Genomic DNA, 18,481 nt, shown 5'->3' on the forward strand with positions numbered 1-18,481 from the left:
GAGGATGGGGGACAGTGTCTAATTGCCCCCTGTGGGTACTGGGCTGGGAAGCAGCAGCCCTGCCTGGCCGCAGGAGTGACGGCGACTTCCATGCTTTCCCCATGGAACTCCACTCTGCCACCTGTTAGTGTTCTGCAAACTGGGATCACAGGAGCATGGCTGGTGGCTCCCAGCTTCCCTAGGCCTGTCTGCCCTGAGCATTTCTGGCCCCTGTACGTGGATAGGGCATCGTCAAGCCATAGCTCTGGGAAGATGCTCATGTGTTCACAGCGTAGGCATGTAAATAGGAACTGGGCCCTTACAGGGGCAGTTAGCTGCCCACATAAACCCACAGAGTTAGAAAGTATAAAATCGTTTCTGTGTGTGAGATAGAACAGTGTTCATCTAGTGCCTAGCAAAAGGAGTGAAGGTCAGAATTCCAGCTTCTGCTGGAATCATTGCTGCTCGCTGCCAAGTAGCAGTGGGCACAGCATCTTCCTTAGCAGTCGGGAGGGTGAAATCCAGGAACGGTTCCTCTCTGCCCAGCAAAGCGAGATGACTTAGATCAGGTTGCAGCCCCCATGGTGGGCGCCCTTGGGCATGGGGAGTGTGGAGGGTCTACCGTTGTTCCCACTTCTCCACCACCTCAGTGCAGATGAGGAACATCAAATGTGCCACAGGGTCAAGGATTAGAACTGCCCCATGATACTGTGTTGGCAATGAGGGGGAGTTCAATACAGTAAGCATATTGTCAAAAACTCTGCCGTGTACCCCAACTACTCTCCTTGGAGCCCCTTTTCTTGGCATCCTGGTCTTGGATTCTCTTTTGAACTCCATGATTTCTAAAAGTAGGCCCAGTGCTGCCCCTTTTTGGAAGTTGTCCAAGGACCCATCATCAGAAGGCCTGGTAGGCCAGGGAAGGCGGCCTGGGGTGCATGCCGTAGGCCAGCTGCTCTAGGCTGACTCCCAGGTTCATTCTTCTTGGCTCCTCAGCTTCGGAGCACCTCAAAGGCCGTGATGAGGAAGGTGAATTAGGAGAAAAAGCTGCAGGGTATGAACTTCATCTTAGGCTAGAAGGGTCAGGGGATTGTGCAAGGTCCCAGAGCCAGGGGGTTCCACAGAAGTGGTAAAAAACTAACTTTGCCAGTATCCTCCAGGGACCTGCAGTACTGGCAGGCTGAAGATCCGAGACTCAGTACCTTGGCCTGCTGTAATTTATGATTGTGCGAAACAGGACTAAGAGTCCGAACTGAGAACACTGAAGCCACTGTGTGTGTTGCATATGACTTCCTGCTGTGTGCTGTGGCCTGTGCTGCTGTTGGGGGTGGGGAGGGGCATGGTGGGGAATGGCTGGAATGAAGCTGGCTTGAGCCAACGCTTTGCTTGCTGGCTTTTGGCTAAAAGACTTTGGACTGCTGACTGTATTTGTGTAGTGATGGCTTGCACGCATCCATAGGAGGGACTGCAATAAAGGTGTGTCTTCCTTCTGCTTGGGAGCATCCTTTGATTTTATTTCCGGGGCAGAGGGTGGCTCCCCTGCATCCCTCTAGGTAGTTGCAAAGAACCTGGGTCTGTGGAGTGAGGTAGCTGTGGGGAGGAGTGAACAACCCTTACCCTGAGGCCCTGAGCTGTTTCCAAGGAGCTGCATGCCACGCTATCCCTAGCAAGACCACTAGCAGCCACAAGAGTCTGAAAGGAAGCTTGGGCCTGGGCCCCAAGTGCAGCATTCAGAGAGCAACACACACTCTGTGGTTAACTTTCAGTCCACAGAGAGCCAGCTGATGTCCAAGGGTGACGTGGATACCGAAGATGATTCAGAGGAGACGGTGCCCAACCCCTTCAGCCAACTCACTGACCAGGAGCTTGAGGAGTACAAGAAAGAGGTGGAGAGGAAGAATCTAGAACTTGATGGTAAATAACCCCGGGTCATCAGTCCTTCAGGAATCTCCCAGGGTGGACGGGGAACTGGGGGTACCCAAAGAGGGAGCAGAGCAACCAGCAATGCTCGTTCCTGCCAGTGGCCCTGGGACCCCTGCCTTCCCACCTGGTGGGGCCCTGGGGTTCCATCCAGTCTCATTTGCTTTCATTTTAACCTTCACTTGCTTTTCTCTCTCTCCTCTGTCATACCCTCAATCTGACCTTCCTGCCCCGTCACCAAGTAATAATTCTTATTAGTGTAATGCTGCTCATCATGTGATGCCCCCTACTGTTCAGTGGCTGGCAGTTACCTGGTGCCCTTGTGACCTCATCTGACCTCTCAGCTGGGTATAAAGGAGTTAAGCCTTGTAGAGTGTTAGAACAGCCTGTAAATATGGCTTAGGTCAGTAAAGTCCAGATAAATGTTTATGATAAGATAATTATAATAGTGATAATTATTATTGATTATCTAACAGACCCAATATAGACCTTTTAGCCTGGCCATCAAAACACTCCAGCAGCTGATTCCTTCACATCTTTTTCTTACTCCTTCATTTCAGAATCTTCAGACGAGTCCATCTCTCCATGTTGATTCCAAAATATTCATACTTGTGATGGCTTGGATGCCCTTGTTCATACCTTTATCCCTTCCTGGCAGCTTTCCCTTCTCCGCTAGCCTGGTCCAGAATTGCCTGTACCACATTCAGGCTCCATCTCAAGCCCCCTTCTGGCTAAAAAGCCCCCTCTGTCCCTCCCTACCCAACACTCCATGTTGTACTGTTCCTGCTCTTTGTTTTAAGCGCATTTGGTGAGACACAGAATCCAGCTCTTGGTTTTGTCCACCGTGCTAAGCCCTCCCTCCCTCAGGGCAGGGCCCCCCCAACCCAACCCCAGGCCCCACCCAGAGTCAGCCATCTTCCCAGGCACAAAGCAGGCTTGCTTGGAGTTCTATGTCACAAATGAGAAAGTAGATAGAAAACTATGGTGCTTTTTATCCCCAAGAATTATTTGGACTGTAAATGTAAATTAGATCAGTTAAATAATAAAGGAGCACCATCAAATCCCAGGTGGTAAGTCTCCTGCAGCCTTGCTGTCCACATCAGGGGTGACACGTTCCGCTTGTGGATGTGTTTGGAGGAAACAGACCGTGACTCTGACTCCTGCCCTTGCCTCCCCCAGAACATACCAGAAATCTAAAGGTTGGGGAAGCAGCTAGCTTCAGCCCAGGAAATGACGACCAAGCAGAAGAAAGCAGTTTTTAAAAAAGTACTCTCTCTGCCCGTCTCTCCTCTGCATGACCTCTATCCTGAAGTGATTTTCTGTGTTTTCAGGAGAGAAAGAAACCACCACAGAGGAGCCTGGCTCACCTGTAAGGTCGGCACCTATTTCTCCGGTACAGAGTCCAGCAAAGTCAGAGACGAAGAGCCCTGTGCTCTCTCCTGCCAAGTCTTTAGATGGTGAGTGGAGCTGAGCAGCTGGGAGGGAGGCAAGTGCCCCCACATTCCAGGGACTGCATGGAAGTCAGGGCAGGTGTGCCTGTTATAGGGAGCCTGCATTTCAGCAGGTGTTAACCCAACCCAAAAAGCTTTCCCCTCTGCCATTTCTAGGAAATTTGAAATAGAGGTTCCCAAACTCCAACTTGTTTCCTTCATGAAATGTAATGATATACCTTGCAATTTCAACAAGTCTTAAATTTTAAGACTTTAAGTCCCAGTCTAAGCAATGATGATTTCAGTTAATGATTGACCCAGAGCCTTCTCACCTCTGACTCAGCCTAGGTTGGCTGATGGGCCTTTCTGATTTCACTAGCCCAGTTCTCAGACTTTAGCATGCATATGGGTCACCTAGGGATCTTGTTAAAATGAAGATTATGATGCTCTAGGCCTGGGATGGGACCTGAGACCCTGCATTTCCAGCGTGCTCCAGATGAGGCTGATGATGTCATTCTCAACCTTGACTCCACATTGGAATAACCTGAGGAGCTTCAGCAATCCTGATGCCTGCCTGGGCCCCACTCCCACCAGTTCTGAGTTAAATGGTCTGAGTGAGGATGGGGTGGAGTTTTAAGACCCCTCCAGGTGCATCTAATGTGTAGCCCAGGTCAGAACCACTTCATCAGATACTACTTAGAGAACTGAGGTCTTGGCCCAACTTAACTGCTAATTTTAGAAAATCAGAGAATCTCTAAGTCTCTAAGTCTCAATTCCCTTGTCTGTCAAATGGGGCTACTAATATTTTCCCTTTTTAAGTTTCTTACATATGCAAGGGAAGTTTCAGATGAAAACATACTTTCAAAGAGTACAAGCATAATTTAAGATCTAATTATGATAACAATTAATAACACACCTGTGGTGGATAACAATACTGTTATAGTCCGTGCCACCTAGATGACACAGGTGTCTTCACTGAGCTCCTGGAATCCCTCTGGGGCACGAACACTCCTCCCTGGGGCTGTGGCCAGGAAGGGCTGTACTGCCACACAGGGAGCATCAGCTTGGCGGCCTGGTGGGACTCTGTCCCTTCTGGGTGGAATGGCCACATATGTGGATGCTGATAGAGTCCCGCACCCACTGAGCTCCCTGCGTGGGCAAATTGCTGCCTTGAACGCAGGCCCAGCATTGCCAGAAGAAACCCATCTGCTTGAGGCCAGAGCCCCAAGTGGATATCCCCTGACTGTTTGTGTTCATTGTGTCTCATCGTGGTGTTGTCAACCTGTCTCCACAACGTCTTCCTTTCTCTTCCCATTTGTGCCTTCATCAAAGGAGTTTCCTCCGATTCTGAATACTTGTCTCTGTAGTAAGTATAGAGAGGCTGTTTACTCACTCCAAAACTCTCAATGGGGGAGGGAGGACTTTTTCAAAAGAAATATGTTTCTCCCCAGTATTTTCTTATGCATCTCACAATCCCATGTTTGAGAGGTTTCCTGGCTCTAAAGTTCATGACCAAGTCCTCATGTGCTGTGTATGACAAGGCTTCCCCCTAGGATGCCACACACAGAACACATACCTGCACAAACGCACACCAATATTCATCCAGAAGCCACAAGCCCCCACAGTGCGTGGGCAGTGGGACCAGCTCCTGGACGCTCCTGTGGTGGAGTGCTTAGGGCCTTCAGGAGCATGGCTGCATCCCTGTGCCTGATGCAGAAGCACTGAAGGATCCCATGACCTCTTCTAGAGCCGTGGGACACAGCCTGAACAGCCTTGAGGAACAACTGCCTTATAGGGACGCAGAGAGCACCTGGCATCCTTCAGGGCATGTGCACCAGCTGCAGGAGGGAATTCTGGACTGGAGGGGAGGCCCATGGAGGGAGTGGGACAGGGAGTGGTGATTCTATTTCAGCCCCTGGCAAGGGAACCCCTTGGAGTGACCTCTGCTACTCAGCAGGACAGGAGGCAGGAAGGGTGTGTGTGATGGGTCGGGGGACTGCTTGCCCACCACCTGACATTGTTCCTACTGCACAGGATTCCTGCTGCTCTCTGGTCTCATTCCGTGCCCCTATGGGGAGGCACGCCCTGACTGGGTTGTTAGAGAAGTGCAGGTCTTCCCTGAAGACCCTTCTCACAATGCAGACAGAGTGGGGAAGCATCACCTCCTAGAGCCGGCCCCACAGAGTGAGGCACGAGTTGTAGCTGCCTGGGGTGACTGGGGTGGAGTGGGCTTCGGGGCTTTGTCTTTGTCTGATGGCCTGCCCAGCTCCTCAGGGCAGACCGGGCTGACCCTCCGGGCAGCACCTGCACGTTCACAGTTAGCTCACCCATGGGACCAGGGATGGCCTTTTCACTGTTTCTTACTGTGCTTTCAAATCCTCTTTCTCTGAGTCACCTCAGCCTCACTCCTCATCTGTCTCCTGCCCCATCAGCTTCTCTGAAGGAGGGCCTTCCAGATCTTCCTTCATATCTGGCCATCTCTGTCATCACCTCCTCTTTGACTAGCTCCTGGCTGCCCCTGCCCCCTGACCCCATCTTCCCAGGCCGCCTCAGGAGCACCAGCTCTGCCTGCAAAGGAAGAGCTGTGACTTCAGCATCAGAAGATCAGCTCTGGCATTTACTAATTTATCCTTCTCAAATAAGTCGCTGAAAAACACTGCCGAGTGGGGGAATTACATGAATCCATGCCCTTCCTAACTCACAGCATTAACGGGACGAAATGAGCTAATGAATGTGAAAGGACCTTGTAGTGTGCTTGCGTGAATTAGTTCTTACTGTACTGAGTTCTGTGACTATGAGAGACAATACACGCCTTGCAATTTTAAGCCACTTCATTTTGGGGTGGCCAGTTCAAATCATGGTGCATAATAAGAACTGGTCTTAGAGAAATTAGTTATTTGAAAGTTGACTAGGCCCAGCTGGATGGTTCTTCTCTGATGTCAGCTGGGACTGCGGTCATCTGGCAGCTTGACTGAACTGGAACTCCCCAGGTGGCCTCGCATGTCAGGTATCTTGGCAGGGGCCGCTGGAACACTGGGAATGGCTGGGCCTCTCTGTCTGGGCTTCTCTGTGTCTCTCCATGTGGTTGTAGGGCTCTCTGTGTGTGCTTCCGTCAGGCGGTCAGACTTTATACATGCCAGGTCAGGGATCCCCAGACTGTACAGGAAGAAGCTGCTAGGCCATCTGCAGCCTTTGGCCTGAAGGCTCCGTGGCACTTTCTTTGTATTCTTTTGGTTCCTGGAAGCCACTGGGCCAGCCCAAGTTCAGGCGGGAGGGGACCGCACCCAAGTGTGGGCTCTTAAAAATAAAAGATAAATGACACATACAAATGTAAAATGAGTATATTGGCAGTAGGTTTAAAGAAGGGCAAGATCATTGTCAAATGTCTAGTGAGGCTTGAGCCAGACCTTGGGGAGATAAATACTTGGACTGGCAGACAGGAGTAGAGTGGGCTGCCCAGGGGCAGTGGCCAGGAGCTGAGGGGGTGGGCATTGGAGGACTGAGAGACAAGTGTTTGGAGGCTGAGGGATAGTGAGAAGTCAAGTCTGACCGGTTAGTGTCCAAACAAGCTTAGCATCTCCCCACAGAAGCACCTCCCTTTCTCCAGCCTCTGCAAACCTTTCAGCCCTTTGTCTCCCCACCCGCAGGGGTCTGGATGAGGATCCTGCCAAGTCCAGTCTTGCTTCAGATCACCTGCTCTCCTGATTTCCTCTTCCCCTCCCCCTGCTTCCTGGCCATCCTTCTTGGACACCCGTATTTTCCAGGCTCTGCCCCACTCCACCTACCCGTTCACCTGTCCCCTACTCCCAGAGCCCAAAGTGTCCCATCCAGGAGAAAAAGCTAGTGGTTCTTCTTCAGGGATACTAGAAGGTGAGTTCCTGTCTACCCCTGGCCCCTGGGGCCCCTCCCAGCCGGGTCAAAGAGCTGAAGATGGGTTGAGAGCTCTGTGTAGTTCCAACCTTAAATATCCTGAGCTGTTAACAAAGGAGGAGTCTGGGCTCTCAGAGCTGATCCTTGATACTTTCTAGAAGCCCAGTGCGTGCTTATTTCTGGAGCCTTTTCCTACTGCCCCTTCTCTCAGCCAAGCGAAGCCTCCAGTGGTCTCTGTCCTCTATAGCTGAGGGAGTGGTGACCTCAGTTTAGACCATGTTTCTTCCAAGGCCCATTGCGCCTTCCCTCACCCCACTTTCCACTTGCTGCTACTCCCTAAACAATTCATAGTGTGAGAGCTGTCTGAGAACCTGGGCACACTCACATGGCTTTGTTTTCTGGATGGTGAGAAGAACCCTGGGTGCCTCTCTCCTAAACCAAGACATGGACCAGGGGCTGACAGCAGGGAAGGTGGGGGTGAAGGGCATGAATGAAGGGCCCTGGAGTGGAAGTACCTGTCACCACCAGGGCAGACATCTGGGCAGAAAGTGGGAGCCCCTCTTATCCATAGTTGTGTTCATGGAGCTAGAAGGCAAGTACGAAAGCCATCCGAGAGGGTCAGACTAGAGAAGCATGTCCTGATGGCTCATCCAGATGAAGGGCCTGCAGTGAGGGTCTGGACTGAAGTGCAGAACTGTGGAAGGTACAACAGCCTAGGAGGATGAGAATGGGGACGGGGGAACCGGAGACTCAAGGCCACTGTTTGTTTACACAACTGGGTCTAGTTCAGCATAGAAGGCTGAGGCTGGGACAGACAAGAAAGAAGGTGAGGGGTGGTGGTGGCTTGCTTAGAATAAAACCATTCACACATCCATTTGTTTGCTCAGGCAGTCGGGCATTCATGGATTCCATAAACATATCTTGAGTATCTCCTATTGTTACTGAGTCCAGGTTCATGCCAGTCACTGCACAATAGGCCAGTAAGTCGAAAGATGAGGCGTTGGAGCAAGGAAAGCGATTTTATTCAGAAAGCCAGCAGGCCAAGAGATGGTGGCTGAGAACCATCTTAATTCAGGGTCTGTTTCAAGCTTCTTTTATGCTAGGGAAAGGGAAGCAGGAGGGGACTGAAGTTAGGAGGTGACAGGCAACTGCGACATCTGGGTGCTGGCGAGGGTCCAGGGAGAGCTGTGAAATTCTTTGTCCTCGGTTAGTTAACTCTTGTTTACCTAGGTCCTGATCGTGATGGTCCTATAAATCTTTGACAGGACAATCATTATTTTGATACATACTTCCCTATCTCCTTTAAGGCAAGACAAGTTTTGGATAAGAGGATTATTTGTAAAACTGAGCTGTAAGCAAAATTCCTCTAATGATTAAAATGTCTGCATGCAGGGCTGAGTAGAAACTATTTAACCCAGAGGTAAGGGCAGCGAAGGAGAGAGATACACTATGGAGGCAGAACTGCCAAGATGCTCACATGATCTTTCACCCTGTTACACTACAAGCTACTTACATAGATTATCAGACACAGTCTTGTCAAATGTATTTCAATTTCAAGTGGGGAGATAGGCATAAACAAGGAAGTGTGATTGTTTTAGTTACTGTGATGGAAATGTGTATAGTGGGGACAGAAAGGAAGGAGTGATAAACTCTCCCTGGAAGCAGGGATGGTTTGGGACAGACTTTAAGGGAGAGGTAACACTTCATTGTATGGGGTGAAGGGTGGGGACACAGGGAAGAGAGAGACGGGCCCTCTAGACAGAGGGGATAGGTCATAAGGGTGGGAAGAGGTCCAGGAGTGGAGGGTTGACGAGGCCAAGTAGCAGCAAAACAAGGAGAGTGGACAGAGACAAGGTCATGTCCAGACTGGATACCTCATGCAGGAGCACCACCAGGTGAGGACAGAGGGACTAGGTGGTGCAGGGCTTGGGAGGCTCTAGGAGTCAAGGGTGTCAGAGAACTTGGTAGCTGGATGATGGCAGGACGTGGGCTGGACAGCAGAAAGAATGGGAGCTGGGGGTCAAGGTCATTGGTACTGAGAGAGAGACAGCCCTCAGAGGTTGTCTGGAAGGGCACTTGGGCTTGCCCACAGAATCTCAGAAGTAAGGAAAGACCTCATTGTAAGAGTTTTCCCAGAGAGTTAAGCCAGCCCATTCTGACTGTCCACTGATTTCCTCCCCTCTCTCCCATCTTATATTGCTCCATCTTTACTCCTGTCACAACCCCGTTTGCTAAAATTTACATCTCTACCCCCTCCTTGTGTTAAGTTATACCAGCTAGACCTTCCCCATTACCTATATTCCTATGGAGCAGAGCGTGCCGGGGTCCCTACCTGTGATGTGGTAGCTCACATGCCTACACACACACATGCTCACACCCACACCCACATGCTCACATTCTCACGCTCACACACATGCTCATGCTCACATGATCACACACTCACTGCTCACACTCACACATGCTTCCACACGCTCACACTTACTCCTTTCATTTTCACTGAGTGAAAAGAACATTATTAAACTGGGTGTAGGAGACTGTCAGCCCACCATTACTGCTTCACTGTTTTCATGCCTGTGAAATGGGAGGAGGTGAGCTAGGTCTTTACATTCCTTTCTACTTTTCAATGTCTGTGCTTTTGTAAGTTCTCCTCCTCCCTCTGCATCCAGGCATCTCAAAGCTTGAGTGGAAGCTGGGTGGCGTGAGTAGAAATGGGGAGGAAGGGTGGCAAGGGGGTTCAGATGCTGGGTCTGGGCAGTTCTGACCTTGAACATGGTGGCAATCCAAACAGGCCTGACCTTGAACGTGGTGGCAGACACAGGTTCCCTCCAGGTGGCTGCTGAACAGGCCACCCAGGCACCTCCCCTTTGGGTTCATCCTTCCTTACCTTGGGAACACAGCGGCCACATCACTCAGGGAATTCCGTCCTCCCTCTGCATTCCCCTAGGTTCCCCACTGCTGTCAGAAATGAAATGGATGTGAAAACAAGTCATTTCCTTATTTTCACTGATGGAATGGAACCAGTTACAATGCTTAGATGCCCTGCTGAACTGTACACGACCCTGCTCTCCCCTCCCACACCTCTCTCCTCGCCTGCGTCTGTCCCTCATTCCATGCCTAGAAAAGCTCTCACCTGGGCCTTAGCTGGCCTCCTGACATGTTTGAACATCATTACCCATTTACATTATAGACAAAAGCCCAGAGTTACTGATCTGCCAGGGGTTGGAGGAGAACCCCCCTCCACTGTCAGCCTGCCCCCTGGTTGCTCTAGGCTGACTTTACAGAATTGCCTAGAAATGGTTCTCTTAACCCCACATTGAAGTTATCACTTCTCTGGGGGTGAGATCTTATGGGTCATGTCTCTTGATCTGTTTCTAGAAGGTGCTAAGAAGACAGAAACAAACAGAGCCACCACAGAGCCTGAACCAGCACAGCCAGAAGGAGTGGTGGTCAACGGGAGGGAGGAGGAGCAGACCGCGGAGGAAACGCTCAGCAGAGGCCTCAGCCAGATGACCACCAATGCCGACACGGATGTCGACACCTCTAAGGACAAAACCGAGTCGGTCACCAGTGGCCCCATGTCCCCAGAGGGCTCACCTTCCAAGTCTCCTTCCAAGAAGAAAAAGAAATTCCGAACCCCATCCTTCCTGAAAAAGAGCAAAAAGAAGGAGAAAGTGGAGTCCTGATTCGTACACCCTTGGGCTCCCACCTGTATCTGCTCTCTCCTCCCTTCCCTTCTCCCATCTCTGTCCCTGGAAGCACAGGGCCAAGGAAGGATAGAATAGGACCCTGGACCACTCTCCAAGGGGGAACTTAGATCACCTGACCAAACCCTCATTTTACAGCTGCCCCAGAGAAATCAGGTGACTTTCCCAAGGTCACACAGCTAGTTAGTGGCAGAGCCTGCACCAGAATTCAAGGCTCCTGGCTCCCAGTTCAGTGCTCTTCCCACTACAAAACACTGCCTAGTTGTGGACTGCCTTTGTGAGGATGCTGCCCAAGTGGGCTGCAAACTCTTCCGGGCTCAGACTGAATCAGACAGGTTGGGGCTTCCCCCAAGCACGTTCCTTCGCACAGAAACCCAGTCTCTTGCTGATGGAGTTGTCTCCATGTTTAGAAATCTGTCTTTTCTGTAGGGTCCCTGCCCTGCTGCTCACAGTAACCAGACAAACTGCCCCATCCCCTCCACCAGAAGTTAATCCTTGTTTCCAAGGGCTGATGGCTTAGCTTGTGCTTCTGCAACCACTAACCCTGAGCTTTCTTCATGGAACCTCCTGAATGACAGATGGAAGAGTTGTAAGAGTTGGCAGACATAAAGACAAGCCAGGTCAGCCATAGTTGGGGGATAGTTTAATCGACAAAAGGAGCCAGAAATTCGACCCATCTGAATTGTGCATCTCAGGCGCTTCAAAAGTAAAACCAAATTCAGCTTAGAGAAAAGTTGTCTCATGCTCAGGGCAGAAATATGGGGAAATTTAGATCCTCTGTTGGCTTTGGGTTGTCAAAGGGGGATCAAAACAGCACAGGAAATGCTATGTCTCTCCAGTTTTGCATGACAGGTGCCATGGTGTGGCTCTACCTGTCCCACTCCCGTTCAGAGTCAGGTATCCCCTGACCTTCCCGCAGGCCTGGATGCATTGGCGCACAGACTGGAATGGGCATCTTACCCGTGATACCTTAACTTTGGCTCCTTTGGGTTCTGACTCAGTCACTCTGGGTCCAGCAGAGGAGGGTGTGACGAGCCCTTTGGGAATAATCCTCTTGGACCAGCTGTCAGAGAAATTCTTGGGTGTCCCGGCTCTGTCATCGTCTGTCCATCCTGGGGCTTTGTATTAACCACAGCCATTGTTGCGAATTCCGACACTGTCTTTTCATATCCTTCCATGGGGCACTGATTAATCAACATTGTTGGCTCCTCAAAAACAGACAATCTATTCTCTTTAAAGCACAGTGTCTTTAAAGAATATTTTCCCCTTTTGTCCTGATAATTGTAAAACTATTTCTGAAAGTTCTTAATCATAGTGTTTCATTTTTGAGCACTTATTATATATAGAGACACTGTGTTCAGGCTTTACATACATCATACCCTTTGACCGTCACAATAATCCTGTGATGTGGACAAGATTATTCTGATTTTATGGTTAAGGAAACTGAGCTCCAGAAGGACAACTGACTTGTTCCAGGTGACTTATCTAGAAAAATCGGGAGCCTGGGTTTGATGCCAGGTCAGTCTGAATCCAGAGCTTTTGCTTTTAACAACTGTGGTGATCCTTTAATCCTTTAATCTCCAGTAGTGGTGGTTTTAGCCCAAGACCCGCTTCTAGGACTATCTCCTCTGCATAGTGTCAGCACTGGAAATGAAGGTAGGAAACAACCTGCGTTTTCCCTCATCACATTAAATCCCTGATTAATGTGGACTGCGGTAAGGCCAGTGTGGTCCTGTGACAGGAGTGGCAATAGCCTTGCCATTAGGGCAGGAGGTCCCATACATAGTTGGGCTATTTCTCTAGAAGGCAGGAAACTTGATATATGACTAAGGAAAACCTGAGGCTGTGTTTCTCTAGTGCAGTTACCTAATTGCTAGCCCAGGCCCCCAGACCCCCACCCTACTTTCTGATTGGGTTTTGTGATGGGCAACCCAATGGTCAGGGGCACCAAAGCCCCAGAAAAAAATCTGTGATACAGGAAATGCTTTTCAAAGCCAATCCTTTGATGCCTTCTTTAAGAAAGAGATCTCACATCCATTCATCCATCTCTTCACAATATTTGTTCAGCACCCACTAGGCGTCAGGCATTACGCTGTCATTAAAAGAGGACAGATTTTTTTACTAGAATCAGCGGCAGGCAGTGTTCAGAGAATGGTGGAGTGGCCACAACCACAGATGCGGGTCTTCCTGTTTGAGTAGCTGTAGCTCAGAGATTATGTTAATTGATTCTTGGCATTCAAATTCTCTTTATTCCCTTTAAAACCACGAGACCAGCCCTGCTGGAGCACTGCCCTTGGAATTAAGTATGGGTCCACCTCATACTTAGCCATTTGTTCATTCCAAGTGCACTCAAAACAAAAGTATGTGAGTTTCAGTCACAGGTCAGGCCTGGGGGCAGGACATGGTTCCTGCCCGTGGGAAATTCACAAGTACAGGACGCATGTAGACAAGTTACAAAATGGGCAAGAGCTCAGCGGTGGCATGAGGAAGCTGTGATTTACTATCTTCTGGGCCAGAGAAACCTTCCTGAAAGGAGTAATGATTGAGTTATGTTTTCAAAACAGAGGAATTTTCCAGGAGAACAAAAGGCTTGGCAGGACATTGGTCATGAGGGAAGAGCTTGTGCAAAGCTAGAAGAATGGAACTCCATGACAGGCCCGTGGAGTGATTTGGTACAGCCGGCGATGAGCCATGAGGAGGGGGTTTGGTTGCACATGGGCAGGGCGGGGTCATAAAGAAATTTGGAGAAAAGGTGGAGGAGCTAGACCTCACTGTGTACGGGGTTTGGAGCTGCTGCGGGCTTATTATCAGGGTGTCATGATCATCTTGCATTTTAGAAACAAGCCCTTTAGTGGCTGAGTGGAGAGGGCCTGGAGGAGAGAAGCATAGGAGATCTCACATGAGGCCCTCCCGAAAGGTCAGCACCAAAGCACGTTTGGTGGCCTGCTTTCAGGCCACCAAAAGAAACTATAGTTTCTTTTATAGCAAATAGTGAGCTTCCAGCACAGAATTCATTTGAAATTCTTTGGATCAGGCATCCTAAGAGAGATTTTCAACAAGAAGAGGGAAATACTCAAAGAGCAAATGCTTAGTGCAGTTTCCGGGGCAGTCCTGTCTTGGTGGAGGATTGCTGGGAGCGCTGTTGAGTTACTCCAATTCCTTCTTCCTTTGCATGCCTCGGCTGTGCCTGCTTAGCTCCAGCCTTGAGGCCATGCACTGAATGCTGTTGAAGCACACATGCAGTCCAAACCAACCGGGTTTTAGGGTGAGAGGAAGGGGCATTTTCTTTGGCTTGGATAAAAGCCGTATCTGTCTGGGAAAGTGTATATATGGAGAGCTTAGAATTGGTAGGCAATAGGTGCATTTTTAGTAAAGCTACTGTGCTTGGATATGCTGCAGAAGAGGGAGGAGAGAATTTGAACCAATCTGCTGTGTTATGGATGCTGAGCTGGGAAGTGGAGAGGTTTCTGAGCCTCTCTCTGTGGGAAGACGGACAGGGTTAGGCATGAAGAGGTAGGGGAAATGGGTACAGAGAGAAGCATGGCTCCAGTGACTAACTGTGCGCTGGTGGCTGGCACCAGCAGTGATGTGGGAGAAGAGTCCACACTATGTGATCTTAAACTTTGTAAAGAAAACACTGCCAAGAGACAGCCCCGTAGCCTGGACCTGGGCTCCATTAGAGCCTCCTGGCCTACCAATGACCCAAGGAACTGCCTGACTTCAGCTAGGTTATACCCAGATAAAAATAACCTCCCTCACACTCTGGTAATGAAAATGCTGCTCTTCCTCTGCAGACAGATTAGGTCTTTTTAAAGGACTTGTGGGGACCTCGGATGAGAAGCCCGGTCTAGTTAGATTCCCCACCAGAAGGCATTGCCCTTCTACTCCCAGTTCGTGTGTGTGATCCTTGAATCCTGCTCCCTTAGTCCAATGCTGTGTCACTCCTGAGAGTGGCAGGAAAGCCACACAGATGTCGTTTGGCACTGTCCTAACAGGGCCACCACTCTTGCCAGCACGAGGAGGGCTAGAAAGCCACTTCTCGGGTTGCCGTGGGTTTGAGAGGGCCATTCACCCTGCAGCACAGTGCACTTCTGAAAGTGTAAAAGGTTAAGAAGAAGTTCGGATTTTTCCATGGAGGGATGTGTAGGGGTAAACATAAACATAGCCTACTGCCGACCTGTATGTTATCCTTTGCACAAGTGCAAATTTTATGTTCTAGTTCCAGGCTAAGAGTACTCAGCTTTTGATGATTGAACAAATGAGAAAACACGTGGCCCTTCCTCCCTGTACTCCTGCAGCCTTCCGAAGGCCTGAAACTGGTTGGCACAACTGCAGGTGACTATGAGCATAGGGGCGATAGACCTTTGCACCTCTTGGGCCTGAGCAGCTCTCTAAGGCAGTGACATTCAAAGAGCCTGGAAAAGAGGGAACAAATCTATGCTCTCCACTTTCTCAGGAAGGACAGGGCACCTCACAGTTTAAAATGCAGTGGCACTGATCCACATCTATTCCAGAAGGACTAATGTAATACGGGAAGTCAGAGGCCGGCCCTGATGGATGAAATGTGCTCACTGGTTATCTTCTGTCTCGGTTCCGTTGGTGCCCCAGGATGCCAGCACAGAGACAGCAGAGTGATCACTCCCAGGGGCATACTTTCTGCAGAAATAGCATACACACACAGAGGTGTCACCGAGGCACACCCAACTCTCCTGGGCCCCTCATGGTGAGAAGCCACCCTCACCCAGGAACCAATATGGGGGCTTCAAGAGGAATGTCCCTAATGGACAAAGCTTTTATTGTTTTTATAGAGACAGGTTTCTCTTTTCAGGAGCAATTAGAATCTCCAGCTAGAGGATTTCTGAAAATCCAGAAGTGATGGTTTGCACTTAGTTTTAGGGACTAGGTTTTGCCAAACTGATTTGCCTTTGAGATTTCCCCAGAAGTTGCATCATCACTATGAGAAATGGGGGCCTGAAGAAGAAAGAGAAGGGGTAACTGTTACTGACACAGGGGGAGGTGGGGAACCCTCCGGCATGGCTGGCCAGGGCTGCATGTGAGAGGGTCCTGGGGGCTGTGGCAGTGCGGTCCACGCGGTCGGCTCCTGGATGTTCTCATGCGCTGTTTCCCAAGCAGCGGAATGTGGCCAGCCGTGATGGCAAACCCCTCAGTGGTGTAAAGAAAACATGGCAAGAGTGTAGGGGGCGGTGGGAGAATCACTGCAAAAACACCCTAACCGCTTCTCCCCTCCCTCAAATCATCTTGTATAAAGTTTAGAAGCTCAAAGTTCAGATTAAAATGTGGGTGCCCATCGTGACCTCAAGACACTTAAACTAAGTACAGGGGTCACATTTAAATACATCAAGCCCTTATCAAATGGGAACATACTGTGGGGACCCTCACCCCCACATTTCAACTCCACCTCATGCCTATTGAACCTGCTTTTATGAGCAATTGTTTGATCTCTGTCATCCACTCTGCCTTTAAATCCTTGCAATCTATGCTACTGCCAAGTCCCAGGGTTTGTCCTCCCCAGGAGGAGGTGGGGTGGGCAGAAGAAAGGGCCCAGACCCGGGGCTTGCCTGGCTGGGGGGTGGGGGCCTAGATAGTGCCATGTGCTCTAGGCCCTGGGTGGTTTCAGTGAAATGTCTGTGTCTGACAATCGTCTTCCTTGTACATACATTGTCTGTGTTTAGCTTTTCCTAGTATTGTGAAGTTTGGAATAGGGGTTCCATGTAAATACTCTTTCTGCTACTGAAATGCCAGCCCCCTGGACCCTGCATCGTCCCCACAGACGGCCTTTCTCTGCGCTACACTTTTTGAGCCACTGATGTGCAGATTGATGATTTATTTCTTGGGCTTTTATTTTGCAATTTTATATATATATACACATATATATAATATATATATATATATATATATATATATTTATGGGTTGGTTTTGTATAGTTTTCTGTTTGAATCTCTGAGCACCAAAGCTGCCCTTGGATTTTCAAGAGAACTTTCCAAAGCCACTTCCTGAGCCCTCCCTGTGCGTTGGTGTTTGTGCTGCCGGAGGCACCTGTGCCCATGGATTTCTGTATGTATGTGCTGTTATCTCACCGGCAGGCGTTACCCTAGTAAAGCTACTGCACTTGGCTGCCCTGTGTGTGACCCATCTCTGTCCACCACACAGGAAACATTTATCCTTGAAACCTTTCCTCAGACATGGAAAGCTGATCACATGAATAATTGAGCTCTGGTCAGGAAGGGAGGTAATAAAATGCTATAGTCCTGAGAGGGGGAAGGTGGAGGATCAGTTTAGTTGGGTTGGGTTAGGGGAGAGGGTTGCCAAAATGAGCGGGTGACTGGTCCCCTCGGCGAAGCAGCCAGGGTGGATTCATGGGCTGGAGTGGAAAGGGGCATCGGTCCAGAAGCAGAGGGCTGGGGAGAGCCAAGATGTCACCCCAAATGGTGGGAGCACCGTGGTGACACTAGAGGAGAGAAGAGGAAGGAGCCCATTTTGTCCCTCATCTTTACTCAGATGAGGAGCCCAGTATCTGTTGAGCATCCCCCCCCCACAGGTGAGGCATCAAGTGTTCCATGCACAGTACCTTGTTTCATTCCCCCAAAACCTTGAGGGTGGTCCTGGCATTACCAGCTCTACAGATGAGGTAACAGGCTCTGAAATTAGATTTCCATGGGCCACCGTCTATTATGTGGTGAAGCCCAAACTCAAGCCGAGGTCTCCCAGGTAAGCAAGCCCTGCTCTTTCCACTGCTTCCCACACCCAGGCGTCTGGAGCAAAGCCCCACGGAGGCAGTCTCCACCATCACACCCAGGCCCGTTCCCCGAGGTTATCTCCTGTACCCCAGCACTGAAGCTCCATGGGCTCCTGCGGCCCTAGATACAAGGAGTCCAGGCCCTCCCCTGCTCCAGGGCCATCAGTTTGGCCTCCCCTGAAGTCACCAAGGGAGCTGCCTTCTCTGTGGCTTCAGAGCTGTGTTGTGTGGATCAGGCCAAGGACCGCAGTTGGGGCGACGAGCCCGCTTTATACTGCTCACTGCAGTTGACATTGGTGATGCAAACCCTCAAGTTGAATTCCTCCTCCTCCTAAACACACGGCAGACTAAAGAGATGCAAATACGGGAGCAGAACTCTACCTGCCAAAGGCGCTAAGGCATTTCTTCTGAGTAGACAGCGCAGGAGAGAAGCGCCTGGGCCAAAGTCCGCTGGGGAGGAAGCGGGAAGGGCCCGGAGGGGAAGCCAGCTCCCACTTGGAGCTAGCTGGAGGCAGTGAGGAAGGCAGCGGAAGCGGGAAATGTGGGTGCCCATCGTGACCTCAAGAGCAGCGAGCGCGGTGCCAGGGTCACACTGCTGGAAGCCTGTTTGCAAGGTCTGAGGGGGCGGGGAGGGAATGCTTCAGCACCGCGATCCTCAGGAGGGTCTCATGACCCCAGCCTACCCCGGCTACCTTAATGACTGTGGAAGAGGAATCTCTCAGCCAAGTTACATTGGATTCCACTGCTGCCACAGGTAACTAGATTTCTAAACTGACAAAAGGTAACCATCAGACAGAGCATCTTTCCTTCTCTCTTCTGTCTC

The 18,481-nt window shown here is 50.2% G+C and overlaps 1 protein-coding gene across 7 annotated transcripts in view; it reads left to right on the forward strand.

Moving 5' to 3' along the window:
- ADD2 (adducin 2) overlaps positions 1-12,209 on the forward strand; it is a 113,701-nt gene extending 101,492 nt beyond the window's left edge. For all 7 annotated transcript variants that reach the window (XM_073211810.1, XM_073211820.1, XM_073211785.1 and 4 more), the window contains 3 exons: positions 1,743-1,890; positions 3,228-3,353; positions 10,572-12,209. In XM_073211810.1, coding sequence (XP_073067911.1) covers positions 1,743-1,890; positions 3,228-3,353; positions 10,572-10,879 — 582 coding nt within the window. In that variant the 3' untranslated portion in view covers positions 10,880-12,209. The remainder of the gene's footprint in view (positions 1-1,742; positions 1,891-3,227; positions 3,354-10,571) is intronic.
- Positions 12,210-18,481: the final 6,272 nt, after the last annotated feature.

This window comes from Manis javanica, chromosome 1 (assembly GCF_040802235.1).
Source record: "Manis javanica isolate MJ-LG chromosome 1, MJ_LKY, whole genome shotgun sequence".
Lineage (NCBI taxonomy): Eukaryota > Metazoa > Chordata > Mammalia > Pholidota > Manidae > Manis > Manis javanica.